The sequence below is a fragment of the Ursus arctos genome, unplaced genomic scaffold (assembly GCF_023065955.2).
Source record: "Ursus arctos isolate Adak ecotype North America unplaced genomic scaffold, UrsArc2.0 scaffold_11, whole genome shotgun sequence".
Taxonomy (NCBI): domain Eukaryota; kingdom Metazoa; phylum Chordata; class Mammalia; order Carnivora; family Ursidae; genus Ursus; species Ursus arctos.
In genome coordinates this window covers 32,176,751-32,192,462 of record NW_026622775.1, presented here as the reverse complement: position 1 = coordinate 32,192,462, position 15,712 = coordinate 32,176,751, and the positions used below count along the sequence as shown (strand labels likewise).

At 36.1% G+C, this 15,712-nt stretch overlaps 1 protein-coding gene across 6 annotated transcripts in view; it reads left to right on the top strand.

Annotated features, from left to right (window-relative positions):
• INPP4B (inositol polyphosphate-4-phosphatase type II B) overlaps positions 1-15,712 on the top strand; it is a 738,855-nt gene that overhangs the window by 549,181 nt on the left and 173,962 nt on the right. For all 6 annotated transcript variants that reach the window (XM_057310095.1, XM_026499399.4, XM_057310094.1 and 3 more), the window contains one exon: positions 884-1,031. In XM_057310095.1, coding sequence (XP_057166078.1) covers positions 884-1,031 — 148 coding nt within the window. The remainder of the gene's footprint in view (positions 1-883; positions 1,032-15,712) is intronic.

The window sequence follows — 15,712 nt, the reverse complement described above, 5'->3', positions numbered from 1 at the left end:
TGATATTTTAATGCCCATTAAGCTTTGGTGTATGAGTGTAACAAAAGCATTCGTTGCTCAATAGCAGTGGATATAAATTTCTCCCCTGAAATAAATGGTTTGGGAGTGTGGTAGGAGGCCTCATGAAAAAAGTATCAAGTATTATCTTAATATCTGGCCCTCTACTTTTTCTCTAAATCTTTTAAAATGCTTGATGGCATGATCTTGTTACTTTCTCCCAAAACACTTCCCACCCACAAATATAGTTTGTTCACAGCCTCCTGGTCTTGCTTCTGGGAATATGTGGCATTAGGAAAGCATGTTATTGACTCATTGGCACTAAAGTATGCAGAATATTTGAATTGTAATAGCTCTTAAGCCAAGGAATGAACCTTCCTGGCATTTAAGAAATAAAACGTTTTAGTAGTGGGGCCATTTGAAACCTCTAAAATAACATGTCAGTTCTCATCTACTGTATAAGTGAGCAAAGTTGGCTAACAATTATCAGAAGAAAGTAAGAAATAGAATTTTTGTGTGTATTATATATAAATACATATATTTCATGTATATTTATAAATACATATGCTTTAACAAAATCTTTAGAAGACAAAGAAATTAATAGGTGATAAACTAGAGAATCACAATGGCCATATTTATGAATTGGAATTTGTCATATCATTTTTTAATTTAATAAAGACTGCATGTCCCAGAAGCTACTGAAAAAAATAGAAGAACAAAATTCTTAGAAATTCAAACACACTAGTGAATTATGATAAAAACAAATTCTTGATTAAATAAATAATTACAATGGTACACTGATTAATAATTTTGTTAATTGATCTTTATCTAATGGGCATATATTTATAATTTAACTACTAACCTTTTGTTTTTTCTTCCGTCCCAGTGCTGAAGAACCCAGTGTGTAAATTATATAGATTTCCCACATCTGACAATAAGTGGATGCGAATTCGGGAGCAGATGTCAGAGAGCATACTTTCTTTTCATATTCCTAAGGAATTGATTTCTCTTCACATAAAAGAAGATTTGTGTAGGTAAGAGAAGATAATTTATGATTGTCTCTCGCACTATTTTTCCTATAAAACATTTTTTTCTCAAAGTATGATTATAACATAAAAACCTAGACTTGCAATGGTCCAGTATTGGTGGCCACTAACCCTGTGTGGCTGTTAATCATTTGAAAGCAACTAGCCCAATTTAAGATATTCTTTAAGTATACAATACAGATTTTGAATTCTTATCACACAAACAGAAAAAGGTTGACTTTATAATGAAATATTAAAATTTAGAGTATATTAGGGTTCAATAAAATATATTAATTTCATCTGCTTTTTTAACTTTCAAAATATGACTACTAGAAAGTTTACAATTACACATATGACTCTCATTCATGGCTTGCGTTATATTTCTATTATATAATTGGTATCTAGCTAATAACCTGATTTTCAACCGTGCTAATGATCCTTTTGTCTTTACATCATCTGCTTATAATTACTGTTTCTGTAAGAAATTCCTACTTGACTCTTCTTTGGACTACTCATCTGTAACAAGAGTTTCAGATATTTTTGGTCTAAAAACTCTTTGTTTATATTTATTTATTTATTTATTTATTTATTTATTTATTTATTTATTTATTTATTTTTGAGAGAGAGCGAGCAGGGGAGGGGCAGGGGGAGAGAGAGAGCCCAATGTGGGGCTTAGTCTCACGACCCTGAGATCATGACCTGAGCTGAAATTAAGAGTCAGATGCTTAACTGACTGTGCCACCCAGGCGCCGCCTTAGATGACTGATAAAGTATGCTATATGAGTGGACAGTGTTGCTGTACAGCAAACTTAAATCTGTTGCCATAATAAAAAGAAAAGATCTGGGAACTGATATTGTTAATAAGATTATCTCTGAGCCGTGACAACTCAAACAACTTATTTTTTCCGCCTTATAAACCTCTAGTGACTTTAAAAATGCTGAGTACTACATTATATTAAATACTGTTAAGGCCATAAATTTCAGAAAATTGGCAAATATTTTTGTAACATTTGCAATTGCTGAAATACATAGCAAAGTGTGAAATGTCTAAAATTTGGATCTCTGGCCTGTGTTCACATTAATACACCAAGTTAGTTACTTAATAGTAGTGTACCCTTTCGGTAGACTCTATGGTCCCCAAGCATGTTGTATTAATCTAAACCAGATTATGACTACCCACAAAACATGGAAATCTATTAGCATACTACCACATTATTAAAATAAAAAATAATACTACCTTTTTAAGAAAATATTTATTCGAGAGAGAGAGCGAGAGAGAGCACAAGCAGGGAGAGGGACAGAGGCAGAGGGAGAAGTAGACTCCCCACTGACTAGGGAGCCCAATGCAGGGCTCAATCCCAGGACCCTGAGATCATGGCCTGAACCGAAGGCAGATGCTTAACTGACTGAGCCACCCAGGCGCCCAGTACTACCTTATTATTATACTACATACTATTTATAACATAATGGCTAATTATTAGAATAATGTTTTGGCGTTGAAAATCTTTTTTTTTTTTTTTTGAGAGAGAGAGAGCATGAGCAGGGGGAGGTGCAGAGGGAGAAGCAGACACCCTGCTGAGCAGGGAGCCCCATGCAGGGCTCAATCCCAGGACCCCTGGATCATGACCTGAGCTAAAGGCAGATGCTTAACCGGCTGAACCACGCAGGTGCCCAGGGTTGCAAATCTTAGTTGACAGACCACTAATGCTATTTCATCTAAAAACACGGCAAGCTAATGAGAAAGAGAACGAAGAGAAAGACTCCTAATATTTCCCCAGTCTGTCTGTTTTTGTTTATTTATTTACTTATTTATTTGAGAAAGAGTAGGGGTAGGTGCGGAGGGAGAGGGAGAGAGAAAATCCCAAGCAGACTCCCTGCTTATTTCTTCAAATAAGAAGAGCCTGACATGGGGCTCGATCTCAGGATCTCAAGATCATGACTGGAGCTGAAATCAAGAGTCAAACACTTAACTGACTGAGGCACTCAGGTGCCCTGACTCGGTCTGTCTTTTGTCATCAGTTTAGAGACTCCCTTAAAGGCTGAGCAGCTGACCCTCTACATGTCTACTACTTTGGAGTCCTCCACAGTGCTGTCTTTAACCCCTAGCTTCTCTCCACTCCCGTGAATATCTCTCTGTCTATCCATTCACTGACAGTAAATCCCAGGGGGAAATAACGAGTAGGGAATAAGGAGAAAGCAGCCTATTCCATATACCGTCTGCTTTCTCCACCACCTTTTCTGTTTAAATCTCTTATTTAACCTCTTGAGAACCATACTAGAATTATGTGTTGGGAAGGGAAGAGGGAAGGTTCCGCTTACAAAGTACTCAGGATAACACCTTGCTTTTGAGAAGTTTACTAAATTACTTCATAATCATAATACATAAGGGATTAGTATTAAAAAGCAATTTTAGTAGGCATAGCCTCTATAATTAGTTTTATTATTTTTTAACACACCAAAGTGTTGTCCACTTACCCTGTTCTCTTCCCTTTGTACCTCTTTTTTCCTGTACATTTATAGGAGAAAAAAATCACCAGCACATAGAGAAGGGGCTAGTGGGCAGTTTTGGTGGAGACAGAGGACCAGGGCCTCCAAACAGGAAGTTCCATTGCTAAGAACAAAACTAGGAACTGTCATCAGTATACACTGGGAACTGTTCAGAGGAGAAAAAGCCCATTTCAATCCTTAAAACTAAACTCTATAAAAATCTGATAGATCTGAAAGTTGGCTATGCACTGTGAGAAGTGTATTCTATATGTCATCTGCTTTCTCCATCACCTTTTCTGTGTAAATCTCTTATAAGTAGTTTTTAAAAAGCAAATTTGAATCTTTCACACTTTGTAAAGAAGAGGAGAGGGAAAAAATCATGCTGAAGACTCAAAAGGGAACTAGGAAAAATAGGAAAAAAAAAAAAAAGGAAAACTGACGAGCCATCTCAGTAGAGTGTAAGAAGGTTTGGTTATTATGAAACAGAATCAGAAATCCATAAGAAAATAATTATCATCCTTTAGGGGAAATGCTGTAAAATAGAGTGGAATAACGAAATTTTAAAATGAAGCAACCAAATTGAGTCCACAGAGGAGGCAGGAAAGAACAGATCTGACACTGAGAAATTGTATCAGTAATGTGGAAGGCAAACATGACAAGCTCATCTCAAATGCCTAACGAGGGTGAGAAATGTTCAGAATGATGAGAGAAAAGATGTTAGATGTACAAGGCACAGAGCTGGACACTACCAAATAATTTGAAGTGTTCCTGTGGAAGAAGAACCCATGCAAAAGCTTGAAAGAAAACAGTAAAAACTCAGGCAGCCTTGGTGGTTTTTTTTCTTTGACATGGTAAAATCAGGGTAACGTTACATTTGCCTGCAGAAGCCCACAGAATAACATCTACTGCTTTTGAGAGGAAAAGCCTGTGGCCCCACTTTATTGTATAGGGCCAGGTTATGAATATTTTATGAATGAAAGTGATGGAAGTGACATAAATATGCAGGAGCTCAAAAAACGCCGCTTACAAAACTTCCTTGAAAAATTTACTTGAAGATCTATACCATCCAATGAGAAAATAATTTCATTAAGAATTATATTTATAATATACTATAAATTGACATAATATAAAAATTAAATTATGTTATAAAATTTATATGATATAACATAATATAATAGATTAAAAATATAAGAGTGGGCTTTATCCCACAAAAGAACTTACATCATTTCTCTTGGCTGGATGGAATCTCCAGCCTGTTCAGAGCTTTACTCTGATGTCCTTTTCTCAGCTTCTTTTAACCCTAGTCTTACTCAGATCCCAGAAAGTATTTTATTTGCCTCACCCTCCCTTCTAAACCCCAAAACGCAGATGAACTCTCTTACCTTGTTTGATGAAGACTATGGGTGTCCTAGTGCTATTGTCCTTCAACACTTCTAAACAGTGCAAACTGCTTCTTTTGCATGCTTGGAAATCTTTCCTGGGAAAATTGTATTACATTACATTGGATTTTTCCATAAAAAACAATATGTGCACACTACAGAAAATCGTATAGTAAAAAATAAAGAAAATATAGAAAAGAAAATGTGAAATGCCTCTAAATTTACCACCCAAAAGGGATATTGTGTCTTTATTTTTTGCATCTACTCTCATCGTCATAAGCCTTCCTATGGGAAGTGAAATTTTGGTCCCCGTGACCGTCATGCCCTGGTATCATGCTTAGTTTTCCTTGCATATCTGAGCTGTATTATGAATACATCTGTGATTCTACTACATAATGTTAAATAAAAGTGTGGGCTACTAATCAGTGAAAATTATTGCATCTAAATTTTTACTGATACCTAAAAAGACTAGAATGAAAAATAGACTAGATATATACTAGAGCATTACTTATACAAATATGAACATATTAACAATGGTTATCTCTGGATGATGGATTTAGAATAGGTATTTGCTACATAGCAATAGAAAGCAAATACAGAACCCCTTACAAATAAATAACAGAGAATAGACTTGCCAGTTAACCATATCTTGATTTCTTTTAATTTATGCAGTTTACTTTCAAACATTACAGTCTATTCAGAATTTAGTTCTCCCTCCCTCAGGCTTGGTCTAAAAAATTATGGATGACTGTTCTGTTTTCTTTTGCCTTTGAAAGCTACCAGTTATTTAGAATTTAAGTTTTCCTCCTTCCCTACCTCAAGAAAAGGTGTAGGTAAATGAAGATGGGCTTACTGTGTTTTCGTGGCGACAGTGACAAAAAGATCCTCGATTCCTGTAGTGTCTTTTGGATGCCTAGTGGTTTCTATGATGGGGTGACAGATAACCACTGAGATGCCATGGGCTCCATGTGGCCTTTGAGATACTTAGAAAGTTTGTCTTTATTTTGAGTTTAGTTCAGTATTAATACTTTCAACATTTTTGTTTAATTATTTTACATTTTACATTTTAATTATCTGAAATTTATTTGATTACATTTATAAAATAGAATGCCAAATTAGCCACATTTCTGAAAACTTAGATAATTTCTTCAATATCCCTTTTTCAGTGTTCTATTTCTTTCTCACCTTCTTATAATACTTGCCAGTTTCCATGTCTCTCCATTGTCATCACTAAAGTAATTAAAATTAAACAGTGACAACAACAACATTACCTTCAAAAGAACTGACATATTTGGAGTATTTGCTCTTCACATTCAAGAATATGGCCTGCTAAAATCTTTTATGCATACAAATACACTATTGTCACTTTTTCATGTAGCTTTTGTATGCTTATTATAAGGATTAATATACTTCATTGATTTTTTGAAAGAGAATTTTTGTGGACTTGTCAATTCTACTCTTCCTGTTGTCTGTTATTTCTGGTTTGGTCCTTATCATCTTTCTTTTTTTGAAACACACTTCTTTCATGGATTACATGCTGCTTTTATTTCTGTTTTATTTTTCTCTTTTTTTTTTGAGGTGTAATTTACATATAACATTATATTAATTTCAGGTGCACAACATAATGAACTCATTTACTCATTTTTTTACATGTTCACTCCACCTACTGTAAACCCCACCACCATCATGTCTTGCCTATGATAGTGCAACGGTCTATCAGTGGTTTTTCTGCCTGTGACTTTATCTTCTTAAAATCCATGGCTCACATTACAGACTCACACAATCTGATTGAAAATATTATAAATAGCAGATTTCCAATAGGAATTTCCTTGAGATACCTTGATATTTAACCTCTTGAGAACCATTCTTCGAATAATGTATTGGGAAGGGAAGAGGGGAAGGTTCTGCTTACAAAGTACTCGGTATAACACCTTGCTTTTGAGCAGTTTACTAAATTACACGTAAGGAATTAGTAATTAAAAAGCAAACCAATTCTTTGATCTAGCATGCCTGAAGGGTAGGGAGAAATGGCAACCGGCTTATTATAGAGTTGTTGTAATGGAAAAGGACAGGAGAATGACATGTTAAAGACAACTCAGAGATCCTAACACAGGAAGTGTGTGTGTGTGTGTGTGTGTGTGTGTGTGTGTGTGTCTTTGCCTCTGTTTATAATGCTTTAAGTTTTACAGTCTTTCAGCTTGGGTTGCACACAGACAAGTTATGTAGGTCTTGCCAAACTACCACCTATAAAATTTTTATAGTTTGTTTTAGTGTTGCCACATATTTTGTTTATGTTGAGTGTTTTCTTTGGATTTTGTCCTACTTCAAAGGTTTGCTGTGCTCAGTCTACATTGAAATATGTTAGTTAGTAGATAAAATGATGGCACTTGTAGTGTTGATGCTTCATGACAGCTAGAAATATAGTATTAAATCATGGTGTGCACAATATACGTTTAGGTGGGAGGTTCTGGGACCATATAGTGTTTGGCTTTATCAAAAAAGTATCCCTTTCTACACTATAAGATGAGTTTGAAAACCTATCTTGGTACAAAGAGTTTTAAAGAAATGAAGTATTCAGTGAAAATGAACTCCATGGTCTATAAAACTCTTCAGGAAAAGAAATAGTTTGATTTATATCATATATTTTCCTCGTTTGATCCCAGGGGTAGGGCAAGAGAGAAACTTTCTGGCATGTATGTTGGGAGTTTAGAGGAAAAGAAAGAATATTTTATAAGAATTAACTTTAAGACTTTCTTAGGTTTTATATAAAACATATAAATATTGTGTGTATGATGCAGAGAAGCAATCTTGTAAATAAAATATAAAAGATATGTACCAAAATGCTTTAGTAGGGAAAAATGTGATAGTGTTTGGAACATATAAAGTTTTACTACTACTTCTTTGGGAGAATGTACATAACTTGTCTTATATTTAGTGTTTGTAAATATGATACATACACTAAGTTTGTAGTGATAAAATGTTGTATATCATTGAAGGCAAGCAGTTTTTTCAACACTATATTTTCGAGTGTTCTGTATTCTATATTGTATAGCTGTATTATAAATCTGTATCTATGTAGATATATACCTAGATCCTAAATCTATTTCTTGAACGTAGTATACTCTTATATATGAAACAGATTGTCGGTATGATATTTTGAAATCCCAGGCTGGAAGCCTGGTTCCTGCACAGAGATAAATGTTTGAGAGACATGTTCACCATGCTTACTTAAATATTATCATATGCTGTTAAATTGGTTTCCTAAGCATTATATCTAGTTTGAGAGAAAGGCAGAAGATATTTCTCACCTTGTACCTTATCATAACGCACTTCATGAATTTCATAAAAACGTTCATTTCTCTCAGACTGATAACATTACAGAAGTGCCTTTTTAAAAGTGTTAAAATTATATATTCAGAATTAGAAACTAGAATTAGAATATATCCAGGTAAATTCTTTTTCAAAAACGTCCTCACTATATAAAAAGATATGCAATAGGATTGTACAACATAGTGACCCAGCCTGTCCATTTGACATGGTCTAACATTTTGAAATACAATTTATGTACTTTGTCTCAAGATTTATCAACAGACAAGGCTTCCCCTTCGCATGGCCTACAAGGCAGGCAGGATCCTGTGTCTGCTTACTTCTCCAGCCTCGTTCTATGCCTTATGTATTCTGGCATGGCTGAAGAGCATGCCTTGTGAGAGGTCTACCGACATTTGCATACTTGGATGAAATAAAGGCACACTGAAAATCTTTACAGACCTTAAAGAAACTTTGATTAGTGGGGAAAGTGATAGGGAGCTAGCCATTCTGTTTAAGCCTCATCTATATCAAATAGACCTCAAACCAATGAATCTCATGGATGTTTTATAGCGTGCTCTTTCATTTTTTTTCTCTTGGTATTTTTTCTCTCTCTTGCTTTCTTTCTCTGAGAAAAATCTTAGGTCCTAAAGATCCAAAGATAAGGAACAAGAAATATTATGTGAGGACTCCACTGGCGATTCATAGCTGATTAGTGTTATTTCTTCTGTTTCATTTTTCTTCATGCAATGTTGATGCTCAGTTGGAATACTAGGTGGTAGGTTACTTATCATGGAAAGTGCGCTAGCCCTACCGTGTCCCCATGCTGAGGGCAGATGCTGTGTGCCATTACGTTCATCATTATGGGTTCTTGGTATCACGTAATGAGAGGTCCTATAGAGCGCTTAGTATCATCAAGCTGGCGGTAGAAGTATGTGTTTTATTTTGCTGTTTGGGTATTACAATATCTGCACGGGACTGAATATGGCAAAACTCATTTAGAGTTTTTTTTCTATTGTGCCAAGATTCTTGATTTAAAATGGATTGAGCAGGGGGAAAGTGTGTTGTAATGAAAAAACACAGAATTGGAATTCTTACGGACCTTAGTTCAAAAACCTATATCTGCCGCTCAATACATGCTTCTGATTATAGAAAATTACTCTTCCAATTTCCAGATTTTTATAGGTAATCACATTATCATTGTCTTACAAAACTACTGTGTTAATTATATGAACAATCAGGACAGTCTAGGGTTTTGTTTTGAGGTGTGTGTGTGTGTGTGTGTGTGTGTGTATAAGTGCAACTCTGGATTTGAAAGCTGGCTTCCCCAGACTCCACTTAATAGCTATGTAACATGGCACAATTTACCTAACTGCTCTAATTTTCAGTTTTCTCAACTGTAAAGAAGGGATTAAATAATGAACGCACATGGTGATATTAAGGTTTAAAGTGAAGCATTGATAAAAAATGCCTGGTGTGCTAATACATAGGCCTTTAATATGTGGAAACCACTCCTGCCATCTATGTAAAGAATCATGTACACAGTAGCCACTGCATATATCAAAGCGAGTATTGTCGTTGATCTCAGCTGAGTGCTATAGAGCTTCAGACACACAACTGAGTCTGTAATTTATTTTAATTTCCTTTAGCTTGCTAACCTAGCACATCCCAAAGATATGTACACTATACCAGTAGCACACATCCCCAGGGGGCAGAAAAGCAGACTTGGCATGTCTTCAGCCACAAAGCTGGTGTGTTCGGAGCTGAGACAGTGATCTTGGAATGAGAGTCAGGCTGCAGATCAATTAGGGCCTTCTGGGCCACAGAAAAGGGAGAACTTGTCAATTTTCTTATGCTATTTCAAGAATCTAGCAAACTACCTAGCATATAGTAAGCCCTCAGGAATGTAACATTTTTCCTAAGAACAACTGAAACTGTTAGCAGAGAATGCCGTGATTGTGTTTAGAAAAAGGGAGGCACACATGCAGGGATAAAACAATTTAGGGGATATTGTGGTCACCTCGGCTGATGATAATGGTGGCTTAGACCAGGACGGTGGTGGGAGAAATGGGGAAATACACATACACCTGCAAGTTTTTAAGCAGCTAAAATCAACAGGACTCCATGGTGGATTATATCCGGAGGTAAGGTGCTCAAGGATGACTCAAGCATTCTGGCCTACATGACTGAACAGGTCAGTATATGTCATCAATACAGGGAATAGCAGGTGCACATGAGGTTTAGAAATAAAAAAAGGAGCCCTGGTTGGTTCTCACTTGAACCATCTGGGTCCATACCATCCAGTACAATAAACATGTGCCCCATATGGTGATTTAAACTTAAGTTAAAATTTGTTAAAATTAAATGAAATTTAAAATTCCATTCCTTAGTTACCTTAGTTACCTTTTAAATGCTTAATAGTCACATATGGCTGGTAGCGATGATATTAAATAGCACAGCTATGAAACGTTTCCATAACCACAGAGAGCTTTACTGGACATCTCAAATGTGGAATAACCAACAGTGGCATCTGTAATTTGAAAAAGAAGGGCTACAATATAAAACTCTCCTTTCTTCCTGCCCATTAGAATTTAATGTGGAGAATGAGAATGTTAACATCAAGCTTTCTATTTTACCCTTGCAGGTAAAAGATAGAAGGTTTCTTGTTCTTTTCTTCCAAGATGTTAGTATCAAGATACACATTCTGTGTAGTGATTTTAGTGGGAATGAGGTTGTATAATGTTTCTAATGAAGAGTCCATTTGGCATAGTAGTTTAAAACATGGACACCAAAGACATAGCTCCTGGGCTTAATCCCAGTTCTGTTACTTACAATCTGGGGGACCTTGGGTAAATTACTGATCATCTCTAAGTCTCAATTTCCTCATTCATAAAATGAGGATAATAATAATAACACCTATTCCAATGAGTTGTTGTGCATATTGAATGAATGAATATTTGTAAAGTTTTTATTACAGTGCTTGGCATAAATAAGCATAATAAACACTGCATAAATATTTGTTAAATGAATAGAAAATAAATAAGAATTTTGTTCTGTTGTTGACATTCTTGGCAATTATGGTAGCCACAGCTGGCTGGTAAGTGAACACTTCAGCAAAATATTTGAATGAGCCCTCTGTTGAGCTGGATGGAAGTGGCATTCAGATGAATCCCTCAGGTGAGAGATTTCAATCCTCCCATTCAGGAAGAAGCCATACTCCCCAGCAATTAAAATAAAAAAGAGAATAAGATTTACAGTCACAGAACTTGGGCAACAAGTCTTGATTCTGCCACTTACTAGCAATATGGCATTGAACAAATCACTTCTCAATTCTGTTCTTCTCATCTGTCTAGAGCGATGTTGCTCAATAGAACTTTCCATGATAATGGAAATGTCCTATAGCAGACTGTCAAGGATGATAGCTTTGTGGCTACTGAGTGCTTGAAATGTGCCTACTGCAACTGAATGTTCAATTGTGCTTAGTCCAGCTCTGAAACAATGATCTGCAAGGATTGCTTTGAACATAGAAAAAGAGATACATTCTGTACAGAAGTATTTTTGATTACCTGGAAAGCTTTATGGTGTCCACCGAAGAACCCTACTGCCAAGCATTTGGTGGAGCCACTTGAATGCCATCTCCTTGTGAAACTGAACTGGGTGATATCTGCACTCCAGGTCCAGGGATGGAAATTGGAAGGGAAAACACCCAGAAATGTTTTCAATTTCTGAAATCATGGGCAGGAATAATGAAAGGGTGCCAAGAGTGCCGGCATATTTTCTTGCTTTGCCAGTTGAACTTTCAGGTACAGTTAGTAGTTTTCTTGGGTACCCAGAATGGACAGGCATGTAATTAATAAATGTGGATTTCAGAGAAAATTCACATTATGTGCCACCACTTTAAACATCAGCTCAGAACACCGAGCTTTAAGATATTAAAAAAAAAAAAAGATGTCATCCACATTTGATGACTTTAAAACAGACTTCAAAGTGTAAATAAGATGTTACTCAGAAGTAAATGAGCACCGAATCACCTTTATCAGGCACAGCAAATAAACTTTTAGGGGTGGAATAAGACATGTTTATTATCCCTCTTTTTTTTTTTTTTTTTCTAACACAGTTACCTAAAGTGAAATGATGGAATCTGGCTATTTATCGGTACATGCTGCTTCTGTGATCACAGCTACATCCTGTAGTTACTGTGTTCCAACGTTTAGTCTTTGCACATAACCTGGAACCTTCCTGAGTGTACGGTACAACAGCCACTTATTTTAATGTCAGGTGAAAATCAGAGTGAATGACCATGGAGAATAGCCAGTCATTTTTCAGTGAAAGAGTGACTCGCAGACTGCAGCCTAACCACATCGTCATTTTTGTAAACGCACTTTTTAAAAAAAGCCTGTGATTTATGGATGCCATTTTTATCCCCATATGGGTTAAAGCACAGACGGTTTGAATTGTGGGTTGAACATACTGTGAAAAATATTGTGAAACTTGACATCTGGTTGAACTTTGTTCAATTTTATGGTGTCTCCCAACCACTTTATGAAATTGAAGCCGCCCACCAGTCATGTATGTCATCGGGTCTTTGACTGTTTAGTATTTAATTTTTTTTCCTGATGGGTAAATTCTGTTATGACTTCTTTTGCATTTGTTTTAAGGTCTGATTTGGTCTAATGAATGAGAGCAGCTTGGCTATTAGACTTTGCACCCGCGTGCGCCCACATGCAGTGTCAGTACAGTAACTACCAGAAGGCTCTGGGGAAGTTGTAGAGCTGTCTTGATTCTACAGAATGGTATCGTGCAGCCCATTGTAGGGAAATATTTCTATCTACTAGGATAATAACAATTTCAAATAACATCTTAATTCCTTTTTTACTGGGCCATAGCCTTTGGTATGTAAATTTTTATCAGGCTCTTAGGTCTTACTACATTCTTATAAATGAATTAACTATGATTCTCAGGCACTCTTTAGTACAATGACTACTTTTTGTAATTTCAGAAATTTCTGAATTTGCACACCCAGATTTTAAATTTTTATTATTCCAGGTTCACGATTCTAATAAAATTAGGTGTTCCCACGTGGAGCTTTGGCCTCAGCACTACAGAGATTTCTTGTGAATGTCCCTTACACGAGCTAAGCGTCTCTGAGGTCATTTTCCTTTTGAAGAAATCTAGTAGGGTGTTGCTGTGGCCGATGTCAGAGAAAGTACTGCCTGTGCTCTCTTCTAGAATTTTCATGGTTTCGTGTCTCACATTTAGGTCCTTAATCCATTTCGAGTGATGGTATAAGAAAGTGGTCCAGTTTCATTCTTTTGCATGTAGCTGTCCAGTTTTCCCAACCCATTTGTTCAAGAGACTTTTTCCTATTGCATATTCTTTCCTCTTTGTTGAAGATTAGCCAAGAATATCTGTAAAATAATGGTGAGAAAGCTAAAAGACCATGAAAGAGCCTGAACCGTATTCTAGATTTTTCCATCTCATCCCCTTTCCCCAACTTTTGGCACCAGACAGGAACTTTTGCACCTTTGTGATAGAATCCCTGTATAGTTAGTGTATTAGTGAGTGTTCCCCAGAGAAACAGAACTAATACCGTGTGTGTGTGTGTGTGTGTGTGTGTGTGTGTAGAGCGAGAGAGAGAGAGACAGAAACAGAGACAGAGAGATTTATTATAAGGACCTGGCTCACATAATTATGATGGCTGACAAGTCTTAACATCTTCAGGGTGAGTCCACAAGTTGGAGACACAGGAGAGTCTATGATACAGTGCTAATCCAAAGGCCAGTGATTTTAAAGCTCAGGAAAGGTGAGTGTTTCAATTTGATTGCAAAGGCAAGAAAAAGCCAGTGTCGCAATTCAAAGTCAGTCTGTCAAGAGGAATTCTCTTACTCAGGGAGGGGATGGCTTTTTGCTGTATTCACCTTCAACTGATTGGATGAGGCCCACCCAAAGTAGTGAGGGCAAGAGCTTTACTCAATATACCAATTCAAATGTTAATGTCACCCAGAAACCCCTACCATAGCATTTAACTAAATATATGGACGCCTTGTGGTCCAGCCAAATTGACACATAAATTAACCATCACAATAAGAAATGCCATATGAAGATACATTTTTAAATCTTTCTCCATCCCTAAAGAAGACGTGACTAATCCAGAGTTATGGACCTAGATCATACAAGGTTAGAGGACTCAACAGTGTCTCATTTATCTGTGGCATTTATTCATTTTAACTGGGACAGAGCTCAACATTCTACTTTAGGTTAGATTATATTCTGACTTTTCTCTCAAATTTCAGGAAAATGTAAGAACAACGGTCTGCAAGCAGACCTTGCATTCAGTCGGTCCACAGGCCTATATTGAATACTTCCCACAAAGTAAGGACTGTGGTAGGACAAAAAAGGTGAATAAAACAAGTCTGCCACACTCATAGGCTCAGAGCAAATATTCCCCCTGTTGGAATTCCTCCTTGAACACATCATCAGTAGGCTTTAAAACTATGTTTTAAATAGAAGATAAACTTTCTCCGTTTTAAATGATGTTCTATTTTAGTGATCTTAAGCCTAACTTTATTTTATTTTTTTTTTTTAGCAGCAGAAACTTTTTTTTTTTTCCATACAGAACTGTACATGGAATTTCAGTATTCAAAAAAATTCAATTGGAGCTGGTGTTGTGCTGGAGTAAGGAAAAGGGCCTGATGCCTGTTCATGTGCTTGACTTCTCTTTTGTCAACACCCTCCCCTGTCCCTCTAGCCACAACAGCCCTGGGAGTGTAGGGAACAAAGTTTAAAAACTATTCATCTATTTAATATTCTTGCCAGTGCTTTATGTATTATATGTAAAAACTTTAAAGCAGGTTTGGCTGTTTTCTTCCAGTTTCCCTAGGACTTATTTTGTGTTCAATTATTTCTCTTCATTCTTCATAGAGTTGTTTATTTTTAATCTCATTTCTCTCTTTATGCTATTCAGTAGTTTTGTGTTTCAAGCATGTAATGTACTTAGTAGTATGTTCCTTTATGGAAGGTTCAGAGGATCATAGCAATCTCCAGAAACTTGCAGTTTTGCCGAAGAGGAAAAGCATGTATTTTTGAAATATTTAAACAAAGTAAGACAAAACAAGCCATGTAGACAGAAAGTGCACCATAAGGTTATTTCCAGAGATCGACATGAATATTTCATCAAGTATCAAGAATATCATACTTTTACAGTTGCAATGCCAAGATCCAGAGTGTTAAGATATGTCTCAAAAAAAAAAAAAAAGAAAAAGAAAAAGTCATTTCTCAAGTAAGCCTTTAGCAATCACCTGTCTCCTTTGAGATTTATTTTATCTGATTTACCTTGTATTTTTGTAGGTAGCAAAGCAAAAGAGAATGGATGGCAGTAAGTGCCAAAAAATGTTTAATGTGTAAGAGCTTATTAATATTTGAATATTCAGTCTTTTCTTTCCAGCATCTTTGTGTCTACCTCTTGGACTCTAAGAGAGTCCTCGCCTGTCTCCTAGAAGGTTTGTTTTAAAGATAGAG